The sequence below is a fragment of the Caretta caretta genome, chromosome 3, assembly GCF_965140235.1.
Source record: "Caretta caretta isolate rCarCar2 chromosome 3, rCarCar1.hap1, whole genome shotgun sequence".
In the NCBI taxonomy this organism is placed as follows: Eukaryota; Metazoa; Chordata; order Testudines; family Cheloniidae; genus Caretta; species Caretta caretta.
In genome coordinates this window covers 206,217,095-206,234,635 of record NC_134208.1, presented here as the reverse complement: position 1 = coordinate 206,234,635, position 17,541 = coordinate 206,217,095, and the positions used below count along the sequence as shown (strand labels likewise).

Below are 17,541 nucleotides of genomic sequence, written 5' to 3'. Positions count from 1 at the left end.
TTAGTTTCAATTAGAGTTATAATAGGCAACAGTGCATTAGGTTGCTGGATTTTATCACAGAAAGAACGTTTACTTACTTTATAGTAACTGTGATTCTTCAAGATGTTCTGCACATGTGGATCCTACTTATGTAGATGTGGTAGATGTGGTATATCCAGACTTTGGTAAAGCTTTTGATACTGTCTTGCATGACCTTCTCATAAACAAACTACGGAAATGCAACCTAGATGGAGCTACTATAAGGTGAGTGAATACTAGTTGGAAAACCATTCCCAGAGAGTAGTCATCAGTAGTTCACAGTCATGCTGAAAGGGCTTAATGAGAGGGGTCCCGTAGGGATCAGTTCTGTGTCCAGTTGTGTTCAATATCTTCATCAATGATTTAGATAATGGCATAGAAAGTACACTTATAAAGTTTGCGGATGATACCAAGCTGGGAGGGGTTGCAAGTGCTTTGGAGGATAGGATTAAAATTCAAAATGATCTGGACAAACTGGAGAAATGGTCTGAAGTGTGTGTGTGTAGTCTGTCAGTTCAACGACATTTTCATGCTCTCTCTTTTTGTGGATTCTGGAGTGACTCTGAAGTCCAAAGCGTAACTCTCATGCTCGTGAACAGATTGGGCAGACAAAGTCATTGGTGAGCATCTTGGTAGCTATAGCAGTAGTATGACACTTTTCCCTTGCAGCTAACCACTGATTATTTCTGTCCTCTTCAAAGGCTTGGAAAGCTCTGAGTATTGTGTGTCACCAGGCTGATCTATTTAACGCAGCCTTCTTAAGATCATCCAGTTTTATCGTACCAAAGTGTGTGCTACTCTTGATGCTGTCCTTGTAGCGCTTTCTGGGGAGGCCTTGATTCTGATGTCCTTGTGCCAATTCTCCATAGAAAATTTTTCTGGGGAGTCAATATTCTGGCATCCTAATGATGTGTCCAACCCAGCGTAGTTGGGCTTTTATCAGCATGGCCTCGATGCTTATGGCATTTGACTTTTGGAGAACCTACAGGTTGGTAATTTTGTTCTGCCAGTGGATCCTCATAATGGTGTGCAGACACTGCATATCGAAGGCCTCTAGCTGTTTCATATGCCATTTGTATGGTATCCAGGTCTCACAGCCATAGCAGAGAGATGTGAGCACAAAAGCATTATAAAGTTTTAACTTTTGTTGAGAGGGTTATGTTGTGGGATTTCAGGACTTTGCTACATAATTTTCCTAATAACTGAGAAGTTTCTGGTTTCAGAGTGGTAGCCGTGTCAGTCTGTATCAGCAAAAACAATGAGGAGTCCTTTAGGCACTTTAGAGACTAACAAATTTATTTGGGCATAAGCTTTCATGGGCTAAAACCCACTTCATCAGATGCATGGAGTAGAAAATACAGTAGCAGGTATATATACACAGCATATGAACAGATGGGAGTTGCCTTACCAAGTGGGAGGTCAGTGCTAAAGAGCCAATTCAATTAAGGTGACAGTGGGCTATTCTCAACAGTTGACAAGAAGGGAGGAAAAAGCACTTTTGTAGTGCTAATGAGTTCAATGTAACCAAAGTGGCCCATTTCAAACAGTTGACAAGAAGGTGTGAGTATCAGCAGGGGAAAAATTAGTTTTTGTAGTGACCCATCCACTCCCAGTCTTTATTCAGGCCTAATTTGATGGTGTCCAGTTTGCAAATTAATTCCAGTTCTGCAGTTTCTCGCTGGAGTCTGTTTCTGAAGTTTTGTTGTTGAAGAATTGCCACTTTTAAGTCTGTTATTGAGTGTCCAGGGAGACTGAAATGTTCTCCTACTGGTTTTTGAATGTTACAGTTCTTGATGTCAGATGTGTGTCCATTTATTCTTTTGCGTAGAGATTGTCCAGTTTGGTCAATGTACATGGCAGAGGGGCACTACTGGCACACGATGGCATATATCTCATTGGTAGATGTGCAGGTGAACAAGCCCCTGATGGTGTGGCTGATGTGGTTAGGTCCTATGATGGTGTCCGTTGAATAGATATGTGGACAGAGTTGGCACCGGGGATTTTTGCAGGGTTTGATTCCTGGGTTAGTGTTTTTGTTGTGTGGTGTGTAGTTGCTGATGAGTATTTGCTTCAGGTTGGGGAGCTTTCTGTTAGCAAGGAGACAGGCCAGTACTTTTTCAAACAGCACTATATTAAAGCACACCAGTAGGGTCTACATAGACCAAAAAGACTTCTTCGCTCCTGGCTCGTCCTTCCAGCGCTCCAGTCACTAGAGACATGATATTGAGCTCAGGACCAATAAAGAAATAGAAAGAGACTCTACAAAAATCCATCAGAGCAGTCAGGGATTCCTGCTGTCTGAGAATTGAGAAATTTAGACTCCAAGCTGGCTTCTCAACGCCAAGCTTGTCCCCACTGCCAGGTAAGAGGAGGGGCTCCTCAAAGGAGCCACTGCTATCAGCACAGGAAAAAGTGGGACTGGAACTCTCAGTGCTGCACCGTAATAAAAAGTCAGCACTGAGATCTTCATCAATAACGAGGGCTCTAGGGCATAGGCGTGCAAAGATACATTTATTACACCGCACCATGGCACCAGGTTTATTGGCACTGTCCCCCATTGTACCAGAGTGCTCAGCATGATCAATTCCTCTTCTTTGTTGGCATCCTCATTATTCATTAAATCCAGCTTGGCACCAGTGGTCCCAGCCTCTGAAGATTCTTCAACAGAAAGGAAGACAGCACTAGCACCCTCAGCACAGATGTCTCTTCCAAACAATTTCTCAGCAGGGAGAGAAACATTAGCTTTCTTCTAGTCTTCTTGAACTTCCGCAGTGTTCCAAGACTTATTGAAAATCAACATTAATGGTCCAGTGGGCTCCACAGCCAACTTTCTGAAAAATCTTGGGTGCAAGTTACATGGACCTGCTGATTTAAAAATGTCTGACTTTAGCAGGTGCTGTTTAGAACCCTTCTGAGATACTAGTGGAATGCAAAGAGTGTTGTTTTCATTATCACATGGTATGACTACATTATCTGTTTTGTCCCAAATATAAAACAGAAATATTTATTGAATACTTCTGGCTTTTCTGCATTATTACTGATAATTCTACCATTTCCATCTCATAATGGATGATTTAAAAACCTTTCAAGAATTATTGAAATGCATGATGAAAATACTGGAAGTTCCACTGGAGACTGTTCAGAAAAAGCTTATAAGCTGTTTGATATTTTACAACCAACTTCTCAAAGCAAAGTTGCACTACTTATTAATGAAGGGATATTGAATCTGATGAAAGGTCTTTGACTAACCCACCTTGATTTCAATTATCCCACCTTGATTTTAGCTACTTCAAAGCCTGTTGATCATAGATATTAAGTACCATCGGAAAGTTTCAATTTTTTTATACTCATCCGGCTCCATCTTAACTGGTTGTTGCTGCTGCCAATGAGAAGTTAAAACAGTCAGGGAAATCAGCTTCCAAGGAGAAAGAACCCAAAAGACGATCTCTTTGGGAAGAAAATCTACTCATTGGCCTGTTTACAGGTCAGGATAGCTAGCTATCAGGCCGTGCTATGTAAATATGATTATATCTTATGGGATAGACTGTCAGACTACAAGGACAGATTACCTTCAAAATTTAGAGATAAGTTGAAATTGATCTGCGAAGAAGGCCAACTGATTTCTAAAACTTCACTTCAAGCTGCTGTAACCCTTCTACCCGTCAGAGTTGGCAGCAACAAGGGCCGGGTTCAGTATCTAGGGGTTCCATTCCAATAACACAATGCAAAACCAGCTCGAGCCCCCACCGAGTGACCTGGAACAAATATATACTACCCCCGCTGGGCGCCTCCAAGAGGCAATACTTCCCTTCTCGCAAGCACAGAGTCTGAGTGTAGTAAAAGCCTTTTAATAACAGAGAGAAACAATGTGGCATTATGTTGGGGAAACACCACCAACAGGATTCATAACACAACCCATGAGCAAAAACCCACCCCAAGCAAATCAGGGCGTGTCCTTTCCCTTTGGTTCTTTAGTCCAGCAACCCAAAGTCACCCAAAGTCCCAAAAGTCCAACAACCCAAAAGTCTCTGTCCCTGGTCAGTGCAGTGTCAGAGTTCAAAAGTTTATCTGCAGTTTTACCTCCCAACCTGGGTGGAGGGGGGGGGGGTTAAGGGGGCACCTTACATGGTTCAAAGCCGATTGCCCCGCCTCTCCATGGGGCTCCGCTCCGCCAGCCGTCCCACGAATCGCTCCGCTCTGCCAGCCGCCCCCATGAGCCGCTCCAGCTGTCCCACGAACTGCTCCGCAATATATCTTCAGGCCCCCCCACTACTTAACACAACACTCAGTGATTTCAGCTCTTAGTAAGTTTAGCTCTTCTGTGATTTCAGCTTGTAGTAGGGGAGTCTCAGTGCTGGTGCGCCATTGGCCCAAAGTGAATTCAGCTCAACTGCGTGTAACTAGACTCCTAATGGAATCAAAATTAGCTCTGATATTCCACAGTGGAGAGAGGAGTCAGTGCAATTAGCATGTAAGGCCCTCACCAGGGGGCCCATGCCACCAGGTATTAATACCTGTCCCCAGCCTCTCTCAATTCACTGAGTTTTGGAACCCATGTCCCTTGCTTAGCGAGTGCTACTTAGTTGATGGCGAGTCCCTCCATCATAACAAAAGGCCAAGTACAGTTCCACTGTCCTTGATTCACATAATCAGGATAACAACAATTTATTCTTCCTGCCCGAATAACAGAGAAACTGGGGATCCCACAGCAGCCAAAGTGACCATTTGGGCAGCTATGGGCTCATGCTAGGTGGGCTGGGTGTGCCTACGCAAATGAGATCAGCCCCTGAAGTTCTTTTCCACAACTTGCCACAACTCACCACCAGATGTCAGGGTGGAGCTCATCCTGACTCTGCTTACATCCTCCCCCTAGCTGAGAATCTGTCGTCCTGACAAATCACACTCCCTTTATACCAACTCATTGGTTTCCTCCAAAGGGCCTCAGGAAGCCCACTTTAGCTTCCACAAGCCTGTGTGCTAAATGTATTGGCTCCTCACTAGTCACCCCAGGTGCATCATAAGTTAACCGTTTTACTGGTCTTATCACCCTGTCTTGTCTATTGAGAAACTCTGTTGCTATGGTGGGGGGACATCCTCTTGAGCAACAGATGGAGAGGTTTCCTTTGAGGGTCCCTCGGCTACTGGCATAGGCCCCTGCACTTCTAGTTCTAACATTCGGGGGGTCCAAGGTGCCCAGGACATCCTCTATCTGTGTGTTTCCACTATCCAATAACCTGTCTGTGTCGTCACATGGCGGTCCCATCAGCAGCACAGGGGTGTCAGAAATGGGCCTAAATAATTCCGCCATGGGGTTTAGGGTGGAAGAGGGGGAACTCTCTTTTGGTTCAGCTGATCGAGACTGAAATCCTGTCTCCATTCCAGGATACACCATGGTTGTGTCTTCCTCCTCAGACTCACTCACAGATGTGCTGCATAGGGGTACGTTAGCTGCAGGGGGCTGGCTATCCATGTTGGATGGTGGCTTTGGTCTAGCACCTTTATCCTGCCCGGTTGCAGCCCATCTCGTAAGGGGTGCCTACCAATTCCCCCACAGGGAGCAAAAGGTTTCTATGCACTGTCTTTATTTGACCTGGACCCTCTTCAGGTTTGATCCTGTAGACCGGCAGGTCTCCCAGCTTTTCCATCACCAAGTAAGGTATTGCCTTCCATCTGTCAGCTATCTTGTGTTTGCCAGCAATACCCAAATTTTGCAGCAGAACTCTGTCCCCCTACTGGAGCTCCTGCAAACGTACCCTAGCATCATATCGATGTTTGTTGCAGTCTGCGTTCTTCCGAGCTGCAGATGAAGCTAAGTGATAAGCATCCCGCAGCTTTTCCCTTAGTCGGGATACATATTGCTGATGAGTTTCATAGCTATCTCCATCCTCTGATACACCAAAGCACAAGTCTATGGGTAATCTTGGTTCTCGCCCAAACATCAAGAGATATGGGGTGACTCCTGTAGCATCGTTCTTTGTGGCGTTGTAGGTATGCACCAGAAATGCGACATGTTGGCTCCAGGTTGCCTTCTGCTCTGGTCGCAAAGTCCCCAACATATCTAATAGGGTTCGGTTGAACCTCTCTGGCTGAGGATCACCTTGTGGGTGATAAGGCGTTGTCCTAGACTTTTTAATTCCTGCTATCCACAGCACCTCCTTCAGAAGGTGACTCTCAAAGTCCTGCCCCTGATCCGAGTGTATCCGGGCTGGGAATCCATAGACTGAGAAATATTTGTCCCACAATACTTGAGCGACGGTGGTGGGCCTCTCATCACGTGTGGGATATGCCTGTGCATAACTGTATAAAATGGTCAGTCACTACTAGAATGTTCCCAACATTCCTCCTGTCTACCTCTAAAGACAAGAAATGCATACCAGTTCCAAAGGTTTGTTGCTGGTGATGTTCTTGAGATATGCAGCCCCCGTGGGCAGAGTTTTCCTTTGAACACATCGAGCGCAAGTCTCACAATTCTTGCGAACATCTTCAGCCATCCGGGGCCAATAGAACCTACTACGAATAAGTTCCAAGGTCCTCTCCATCCCTAAATGTCCAAAGTCATCATGCAGGGCCCTCATGGCCAGCGCTCTGTACTCTTTTGGCAACACTAGTTGTGCTCGTTGCTTTTATAAAGGGTTGGTGGTCATTCGGTGTAGTACTCCCTGAATCAGCTTTAGTTTGGCCCATTCTCTCAATAGTAGTTTACCCTCCGGGTTAGGTGGGAAAACCACAGCTGGGCTTCGCCCCTCCCTTTTAGCAAGTAGTGTATCACGAATGTCAATATCTTGCAGCTGGGCTTCTTGCCAGTCAGCCGCATTGAGCATGGGCAAGGGAGATTGGTCTAATGCAATATAGTTCACTGAAGCAGAATGCATGCATTCAGGGGGCAGGCCCAAAGCTTCTGCAACACATCCATGAAGGCTCTCAGGGGCCTCTGACTCACGACGACTCACCCTGCAAATAGCTCTCACTCCATCCGTGAGTATCACAGCAACTTCTGGTGCCTGACGTCTGGACAATGCATCTGCATCTACATCGCTTCTCCCTGATTGGTACTGAATGCTGAACTCAATGCTGAACTGCTAGCCAAGGCAGCCACCCATCTCAGCCCTGTAGCATCCAGCTTAGCACTTGTTAACACATAAGTCAGTGGATTGTTGTCTGTCCACACCTGGGACTGAGCACCATATAAATAGTCTTGAAATTTCTCAGTGATGGCCCATTTCAAGGCCAAGAATTCCAGCTTGTGGGTGGGAAAGCAAGTTTTACTATCAGACAATCCTCTCTCCTTGATCCCAAATAGACTAGACTGGTTGACCTTCAGGACACATTGCAAAAGCCATCTATTTTCTCAAGTGTTTTCCTAGGAGTACTGGCGGATGATGTGCTTGAAGGTAAGATGAGGGATTGATTTCCTCTGTTGTCCTGCTTACAAGGGTTAATTTGTATTATGGAGAAGGGATGCGTTTCTCTATTTGTTGTGGTGTGTTTAATAAAGTAATTGTGATCTTTTAGCTGATGAGGAGCAAAGAGCACCATGAGTAAATGTTCTTTGTAACTGCTAACTGAAATATATTTTTTGTTATTATTTTTTGGGTTACTAGAATCTCTTAAGATCCAGCAATAAATTATGGGAATAGATTCAGACCCAGTTAAAGCTAACAATTACTAATTCATAGGGCTAATCACTTGAGAGACACAACACACTAGCAATTTGATATGGTCCTGTTACCATATATACATTGTCAGCCTCACAACACCCCTTTGAAATAGCAAGTATTATCCCCATTTTACACATGGGGAACTGAGCCACAGAGAGACTAAGTGAATTGCACAGTTATGTAGCACAGCCAGGAACTGAACCTGGGAAGCACAAGTTGCTGGCTAGAACCCTAGACTACGGGCTATCTTTCCTTTCCTACTACACTGAATAGTACTACACCAAACATCCACAACTGATAGTTACCATCGGAGGAAGTTTGATAAAGAGGTGTGTGAAGGAGGCTGCGTTGAGGGGGAAAAAGTTAAGGCTGTGGTACATGGTCTATGATATGAAGTTGTGGTACTAGTAAGGTGTGTGATTGTGAGAAAAGGAGGAGTAGTTACTAGATGGCTGAACTTTTTATTTCCTTGCTTTTGTGGGTTTGTGTCAGGTATGTTGTGTGTGCTGGAATCCTAACTGCATAAGAACAAAGCTCTTTGTATATTAGCTACAATTATAATTCTGACAAAATTCTTGTCATAAATATAAAGGGAAGGCTAACCACCTTTAAATCCCTCCTGGCCAGAGGAAAAACTCTTTCACCTGTAAAGGGTTAAGAAGCTAAGATAACCTCACTGGCACCTGACCAGAATGACCTATGAGGAGACAAGATACTTTCAAAGCTGGGGTGGGGAGGGGACAAAGGGTCTCTCTGCCTGTGTGTTGCTTTTGCCGGGACCACAGCAGGAATGCAGGTCAGAACTCCTGTAAAGCAGCATCACTTGCCCCATAACCTCAGCCGTGCGGAACACAATGCCATCCACAGCCTCAGAAACAACTCTGACATCATAATCAAAAAGGCTGACAAAGGAGGTGCTGTCGTCATCATGAATAGGTCTCCAACACCACTTTTTACAAGCCATTACCCTCTGATCCCACTGAGGGTTACCAAAAAAAACCTACACCATTTGCTCAAGAAACTCCCTGAAAAAGCACAAGAACAAATCCGCACAGACACACCCCCGGAACGCCGACCTGGGGAATTCTATCTGCTACCCAAGATCCATAAACCTGGAAATCCTGGGCGCCCCATCATCTCAGGCATTGGCACCCTGATAGCAGGACTGTCTGGCTATGTAGATGCCCTCCTCAGGCCCTACACTACCAGCACTACCAGCTATCTTCGAGACACCACTGACTTCCTGAGGAAACTACAATCCATCAGTGATCTTCCTGAAAACACCATCCTGGCCACTATGGATGTAGAAGCCCTCTACACCAACATTCCACACAAAGATGGACTACAAGCCATCAGGAACAGTATCCCCGATAAACCTGGCAAACCAGTATCCCCGGCAAACCTGGTGGCTGAACTTTGTGACTTTGTCCTCACCCATAACTATTTCACATTTGGGGACAATGTATACCTTCAAATCAGCGGCACTGCTATGGGTACCCGCATGGCCCCACAGTATGCCAACATTTTTATGGCTGACTTAGAACAACGCTTCCTCAGCTCTTGTCCCCTAATGCCCCTACTCTACTTGCGCTACACTGATGACATCTTCATCATCTGGATCCATGGAAAAGAAGCCCTTGAGGAATTCCACCATGATTTCAACAATTTCCATCCCACCATCAACCTCAGCCTGGACCAGTCCACACAAGAGATCCACTTCCTGGACACTACGGTGCTAATAAGCAATGGTCACATAAACACCACCCTATACTGGAAACCTACTGACCGCTATTCCTACCTACTTGCCTCCAGCTTTCATCCAGACCACACCACACGATCCATTGTCTACAGCCAAGCTCTACGATACAACCGCATTTGCTCCTACCCCTCAGACAGAGACAAACACCTACAAGATCTCTATCAAGCATTCTTACCACTACAATACCCACCTGCTGAAGTGAAGAAACAGATTGACAGAACCAGAAGAGTACCCAGAAGTCACCTACTACAGGACAGGCCCAACAAAGAAAATAACAGAACGCCACTAGCCGTCACCTTCAGCCCCCAACTAAAACCTCTCCAACGCATCATCAAGGATCTACAACCTATCCTAAAGGATGAACCATCGCTCTCACAGATCTTGGGAGACAGACCAGTCCTTGCTTACAGAAAGCCCCCCAACCTGAAGCAAATACTCACCAGCAGCCACACAACAGAACCACTAATCCAGGAACCTATCCTTGCAACAAAGCCCGTTGCCAACTGTGTCCACATATCTATCCAGGGGACACCATCATAGGGCCTAATCACATCAGCCACACTATCAGAGGCTCGTTCACCTGCACATCTACCAATGTGATATATGCCATCATGTGCCAGCAATGCCCCTCTGCCATGTACATTGGTCAAACTGGACAGTCTCTACGTAAAAGAATAAATGGACACAAATCAGACATCAAGAATTATAACATTCAAAAATCAGTTGGAGAACACTTTAATCTCTTTGGCCACTCGATTACAGACCTAAAAGTTGCAATTCTTCAACAAAAAAACTTCAAAAACAGACTCCAACGAGAGACTGCTGAATTGGAATTAATTTGAAAACTGGATACAATTAACTTAGGCTTGAATAGAGACTGGGAGTGGATAGGTCATTACACAAAGTAAAACTATTTCCCCATGTTTATTCCCCTACCCCCCACTGTTCCTTAGACGTTCTTGTGAACTGCTGGAAATGGCCCACCTTGATTATCACTACAAAAGTCCCCCCCACCCCGCCACTCTTCTGCTGGTAATAGCTCACCTTAAGTGATCACTCTGGTTACAGTGTGTATGATAACACCCACTGTTTCATGTTCTCTATGTATATTAATCTCCTCACTGTATTTTCCATTGAATGCATCCGATGAAGTGAGCTGTAGCTCACGAAAGCTTATGCTCAAATAAATTTGTTAGTCTCTAAGGTGCCACAAAGTACTCCTTTTCTTTTTGTGAATACAGACTAACACGGCTGCTACTCTGAAACCTGTAAAGAGTTAGTAAGCAATCTAGTTAGATATGCGTTAGATTCTGTTTTGTTTAAATGGCTGATAAAATAAGTTGTGCTGAATGGGATGTATATTCCTGTTTTTGTGTCTTTTTGTAACTTAAGGTTTTGCTTAGAGGGATTCTCTATGTTTTGAATCTGATTACCCTGTAAAGTATTTACCATCCTGATTTTACAGAGGTGATTCTTTTACTTTTTCTTTAATTAAAATTCTCTTTTAAGAACCTGATTACTTTTTCATTGTTCGTAAGATCCAAGGGTTTGGGTCTGTGTTCACCTATGCAAATTGGTGAGGATTTTTATCAAGCCTTCCCCAGGAAAGGGGGTGTAGTGCTTGGGGGATATTTTGGGTGGGGAGACATTTCCAAGTGGGCACTTCCCCTGTTATTTTTGTTAGACACTTTGGTGGTGGCAGCATAAAGGTTCAAGGACAAAAGGTAAAAGTTTGTACCTTGGGGAAGTTTTAACCTAAGCTGGTAAGAATAAGCTTAGGGGGTCTTTCATGCAGGTCCCCACATCTGTACCCTAGAGTTCAGAGTGGGGAAGGAACCTTGACAATTCTAAAGTGAGGTTCTACAGTAAAAAGTTACATATTTATTGCATCTCCCTGGGCTCTATAGCAAACTGAGAATATTTGAAAGTACAAGGATGTTTCCCCACCCCACAAATCGCCAGTCCTGCAAACTCAGAATGCATCTGAGAGTCAATATGGGCTTTTTTTCATCACCAATAATAGGGGAATGGAAGGGCAAAATTAGTTCCTCTCATAAAGCTGTATAACCTCACTACACACCCTCTATAAGGGTGAGTTAATATCTTATGCTTTCAAATGAAGCATATTTGATATAGAAATCAGAGGAATGCAATGAATATAGAATTCCACACTGGCATTATTACAAAGCTACCTGTTAGGATAGAAACACACTTTAAAGCAGAATGGAACTTGATGACAGTCTTCCGTTGTGCTCTTATAATGTTAATATTATGGATGGTACCATTTTGTGAATAAGACAAAGCCCCCCATCAGTAACAGGTTCAGAGAGAGACAACTGTGGGCCACACTTGCAAAGGTATTTAGGCATCTAAAGGTGCAAATAGGTGCCTAGAATTATTTTCTCAAAAGACACATGAGTCTAAATCCCATTAATTTAAATGGGAGTTGGTGTCTGACATGGTTAGGAACTTTCAAATGTCCCATGAGGCATGTATCTGCATTTTTAGGCACCTAAATGCCTTTTAAATCTGTCCCCCATGACCTCACATACTCTTAAAGGAAAACTATTCATTTTGCTCAACCTAGCAGTCTAAGAGTTCAAAAAATAAGAAGCAATTTTCTTCATGAACCAAGAATGGAATTTATTTGAAAACAAAACTTTTTGTTATATTTGGTTAGTAATTTCATAATCACTGCCAGTGCAACCTACTGTGAAGTCACAAACTGAAGATCTGGGGCTCAATCCTCCAACTCCCACTTTTAGTTATAGGATCGAGGCCTGGGATTTTAAGTCAGGAACAAATGTCAGCTGGTTTAGATTCTCATCTAATGTAAATTGGCATAGCATTGATTTCAGTGGAGCTACAATGATTTACTCCAGATGAGAAGCAACAAAGCATCTGTCTGGTACAGTAGGCTGGAAACCACAAAAGGAACCTCATTAGATGAAGTTAGTGGACAGCTAAAATATGAGTAGTACAATGCATTAGTTAGAAAGAAGCATGAAAATAACTGGAATTAGAAGGATGCATCATATAATTTGTATAATACAAAGAAATAAGAATTATTTTTCTGAACTGGAAAAATGAAGTGCATATGCTATAGGTTGGAAATAAAAATCAGTGTAGCATGTCACTGGTAATCCATTTTTCTCCACTGTAGTATCTTAATACGAATTTTTTTTAACTTCCAGCATTATCTGAAAAGCTCTGAATTCCAAAAAAAGTTTAAAATGAATTAATGGTTTCGATTGGAAATCTGATGAAGAACAGTTTATAGTAATCAAGTCTGAATAAAGGAAATGTATCACCTACTGTATTACTCTCTCTTAAAGATGACAAAATTCTAGAAAGGTTCCCAAGTTGAAAAGTAAAAGTTAAAAATAAGATTAAACCAGAGGTGCCCACAAGCTGCAGTCAGCCAGGTGGAAGTGACAGTATGGCCTGAAGACAGCTGATAAATGTCCAAATCAATTGCTGAATCTTTGCAAGCTCTCTGCTCCCAAATCTACCCTGACCCAGTCACTTATCAGACTGTCTCCCAAATAGGTTAGCTGGTGAAAAATTGATTTTTTTTCCCCAGAGAGCAGGTATCTTGTATACTGCTGAGATGAGGTATGAAAGAACAAGATCTATAAGGGATATAAATGGAGAGGGGACAGAACAAGGGCAGTGAAAGGGAGACGGCAGAGGGGACAGGAACATAGGGGAAGTATATGTAGAAGCAAGAAGAGGGACACAAAACAAAGGAGGAAGACGGAAGATGGAGAAAGGGAAGGAGGAGCCAAAGAGGTAGTGTGAGGGGAAAAAGCACCATGTGTCCTGCTCACTATGGCTCTGCTAAGAAAGAAACTTTAACTGATGTAACTGTGCACTTTTGGATTAAACTTATAATTAAAGACGAGATCAGTATCTCATTAAGATATCCATCCTGTCATCAGAACAAAACACCACAGCCATCAAACTAAAATAAAAGGCGGGAGTAATCACAAAATAAATCAGCAGTCAAACTTACCTGATATAAAATTTTATACTTAAGAAGCATATATTGTCAAGGTATTTAAACCCAAATATCCTAAAGCCTTCAGTTGGTGTATACACAACATTACTGCGCCATTTACACATTTACTGTATGGGTAAATTCAGCAACTGTGTGTATGCATAGTGTGTAGACAGAAAGCTAACACCCCAATTTACATACAAATGCAGGCGTGTATATCAACTGGAAACCAGACAAAAACGTGTACCTTAGGGTTTAGTATTGACGAAACATAGATGCAAAGATGTTTTATTTACACATTTTGGGCCAAGCTGCTGCGAGTAGAAAATTTATTTGTGAGACTATATGAATGATAGCATAGATCAGATCCAGGACCTACACTTTTAGATCATAGGGCAGGAGTTGGAGGAGGAATAAAAAGTTCTAGCACTCTGACAATCTCCTTAAAGGCCTATTAAGTAGGACGTGCACTTTTGTAGACCATACACTGTCACCATCATTTTTTAATTATGCTCTCAATTGAAAGTGAGTAGATGAACGCTAGACCAGGCGTTCGCAACCTTTTTCTTTCTGAGGCCCCCCAGCATGCTATAAAGCCTCCACGGCCCACCTGTGTCACAATAACTGATTTTCTGCATATAAAAGCCAGGGTTGGCATTAGGGGGTAGCAAACAGGGCAATTGCTTGGGGCCACAAGCCACAGGGAGCCCCATGAAGCTAAGCTGCTCAAGCTTTGGCTTCAGCCCCGGGTGGTGGGGCTTCAGCTTTCTGTCCTGGGCCCCAGTGCGTCTGATGCTGGCCCTGCTTGATGGACCCCCTGAAACCTTTTGATGGCCCCCTAGGGCCCCCCGAACCTCTCGTTGAGAACCACTGGGCTAGACTACACCTTTATGGAAATCCAGTTGTAACCATCAGCTAGAATACCTATCTCTAAAGATACATTTCCTCCTCCTAGCTATATATTAGTTCTGATCAGAAACTCGGAAGAGCTATAATGTGAGCCCATTTTATTTCTTTTTCTGTAGAGTAAGGCGTGAGGATCCCACATATTTTCTGTTGCATACACAAACTGAACTCAGCACCATGTATGTGAAATGTAAGAGGCTCTCAAAGAAGATATAAGGTGTATTTTAGTCTAATTTTAATAGCTTGTGAGCAATAAATGGAGGATCTACTGAAGATAGTTTGAGACAACAGAAATATGATGATGGATATAGAGATTCACACAAATGTGTGACTTGTATAGTTTAACAGAAAATATAGTACACAGGCAATTCTGTCTGAGGGGCTGTAACTAACAATGATATTCAACACAGAGACAATAGTGTTTGAAAAAATATCCATGCTAATTTTTTTCTCTATAGCGCTTTCCAGATCTACATATTTTCCTATATAATTGCAAAACATGTTTACTAATTAAATTATTCTTTAATTAGTTAATTATTCTAGCCAGGCTTTGCTTTTAGGACATTCATTTTGTGTCATATAATAATTATAGATAATTAAGTAATCTCAAGCCATTTTTCCTAGGAAAATATGCTGGATACCCAAAAATAACAACAAATTGTAAATTAATATGGAAAACAAAGCGTGGCAGATGAAAGATTTTGTTAGAATTAATTAGGCACTAATTATACATTGGAAAAGGAGAAACAATAAGCCTAAATTCATTTCTGAAAATGTACATGTTTACACTAAAATCCTTACCGTGTGAATTGATAAAGTTTTCTTTTAACCAATGCCCTGCCTTTAAGCACTCTTGATCATCAGAGAGATTAAAGAGATTGGTCGGAACTTCACCAGTATATCTTTGTTTACAGCGGTGTATGATTTCCTTGTTAGTCCAAAGTTTACTGATCTCTGCTCCAGTGGGACATGGAACCTGACATAAATATAATGCACATATAACTGTTAACTGAGACTTTGAATAGCAATGACACAAAGTATCTGACCATATAAAAAATGCTAGCCCTGTAAAAGTTTGATTCTTTTTGGACATATAATTTGTAATCAACAAGTCACTGGTCATAAAGAGAACAGATGAGTGTTACTATATCTAATTTTCTGTTCCTTGCAGGATCTGTGAAGCAATGCAGGATTTTGAAGAACCTACAAGGATTAACCATTTTTTTTGCTATGTGTATATGCAAGTGCACACACAAAATGCAGCACACATCATATGCTTAAATTTATCTTCAAACAGTCAATTAAAAACGGAAATGACAAAAACCCCTCAATTCTCCATTTTACAGGAATTGTCCTTTACCACAATTGTTATTGGCTCCCATCTTGGGGCATGCTCTTCATGCTTTGCCCTGCTCTGGCTGTGCAGAGTAGCTGGACAGCCTGTGAGTTCAGCTATCAGAGGATTCTCCCACTGTAGGAGAAAACTGGGGTGGCAGAGGAATATTAGTTCCACGCCACCACTCTCCTGATCTTCAGCATAAGGAGTGTAGCTGAAAGAAGATGTATCTTGGATTTTCTCTATAACCTGATTATCCCAGAATGCCAAAACACTCTCTTGACACTGAGGACAGCAGGGCATAAATTAGAACCAGAGTCTAGGTCAGTCCCAGTATGAAGAATGCTAAAAGCTACCTTTGATCCCCCTTCCTTTGCTCTTGTACAAGAACAGCTCGGGTAAACAACAGGATCTGGGCCATTGTTTATAACAATATTTTCAAAAATACCTCTTGAAACACTGAAAGGGTTTCACCAAAAAAATGACATGAGTTATTTATGACTATCACTTTTGTGGAAACATTCTGCTAAACAGCAAAATTGCTGGCAATGGTATTAAACTATGTTTCATTTCATGGTTATTGCTTTTTGTAATGAGTTATATACAATGATCAGTATGCAAAGCATCACAGCCAGTTTTCATAAATGAGAGGAAGATGAATGTTAAAAAGTTCCACAAGAATCTTGCAATTGCAACTGAACAGCCTTAGGGGTTTAAAAGTAAAGAAGATGATCAAGAATGGCATGGGAAAAAATAGAATTTGAATCTCATGTCACCCTGCTCAAGCCAGGTGTGCTCTGATGATCCAGAAACAGATACTGACAGGAACTGGCTGTAGGGGAAATCCATAGTTGTTGAACTCCCGCAACTCTTAATAAGCCCTGATCTACACGAGGACTTTAGGTCGAATTCAGCAGCTTTAAATCGATGTAAACCTGCACCTGTCCACACGATGAAGCCCTTTATTTCGACTTAAAGGGCTCTTAAAATCGATTTCCTTACTCCACCCCTGACAAGTGGATTAGCGCTTAAATCGGCCTTGCCGGGTCGAATTTGGGGTACTGTGGACACAATTGGACGGTATTGGCCTCCGGGAGCTATCCCAGAGTGCTCCATTGTGACTGCTCTGGACAGCACTCTCAACTAAGATGCACGATTGTTTGCCGTTGCTCTGACGCAGGGAGGGGCGACTGACGACACGGCTTACAGGGTTGGCTTACAGGGAGCTAAAATCAGCAAAGGGGGTGGCTTTACATCAAGGAGTATTTCAGGCAGGACTTCATGGAGGGTTCCAATAAGAAATGGTGCACCTAAGTTATTGTTCTTATTGGAACAAGGAGGTTAGTCTGGCCTCTAATTGATACATGGCTAGATTTACCTTGCTGCACCTTCTCTGTGAGTGACTGAAGTGTGACCTAGAGGAATGAGTCCCCTAGACGGGGGGGGGGGCGCAGGGGGGGTTTGCAAATGAGTACAAAACAAATCTGATCTATTTCTTGTTTTGATACACTCCATCTATCTTTTACATCTTTGGCTGGCAGCAGACGGTGCAGAAGGACTGCATGCCATCCACATCTCATGGCTGCTGGGCAGAAGATGGTACAATAGGACTGCTGGCCTCCTCATCTCTTGCCTGCCCGGCAGAAGATGATGCAATAGGACTGCTAGCAATCCGTATCACCTGCCTGCTCACCATAAGATGGTTCAATAGGACTGACTGCAGGACTAAAGAGAATGACTTGATCAAGTCACTCCAAATTTAGTCCCTGCGCCCATGTCTGCCCAGGCGCTCCTGATCGACCTCACACAGGCGACCAGGAGCACCTCGGACATGACGATGACGGCTACCAGTCCTATTGCACCG

The 17,541-nt window shown here is 43.0% G+C and overlaps 1 protein-coding gene across 4 annotated transcripts in view; it reads right to left on the bottom strand.

Moving 5' to 3' along the window:
• Positions 1 to 17,541, bottom strand: part of CFAP61 (cilia and flagella associated protein 61) — a 209,177-nt gene that overhangs the window by 63,506 nt on the left and 128,130 nt on the right. For all 4 annotated transcript variants that reach the window (XM_048842440.2, XM_075127270.1, XM_075127267.1 and 1 more), the window contains exon 21: positions 15,143 to 15,317. In XM_048842440.2, coding sequence (XP_048698397.1) covers positions 15,143 to 15,317 — 175 coding nt within the window. The remainder of the gene's footprint in view (positions 1 to 15,142; positions 15,318 to 17,541) is intronic.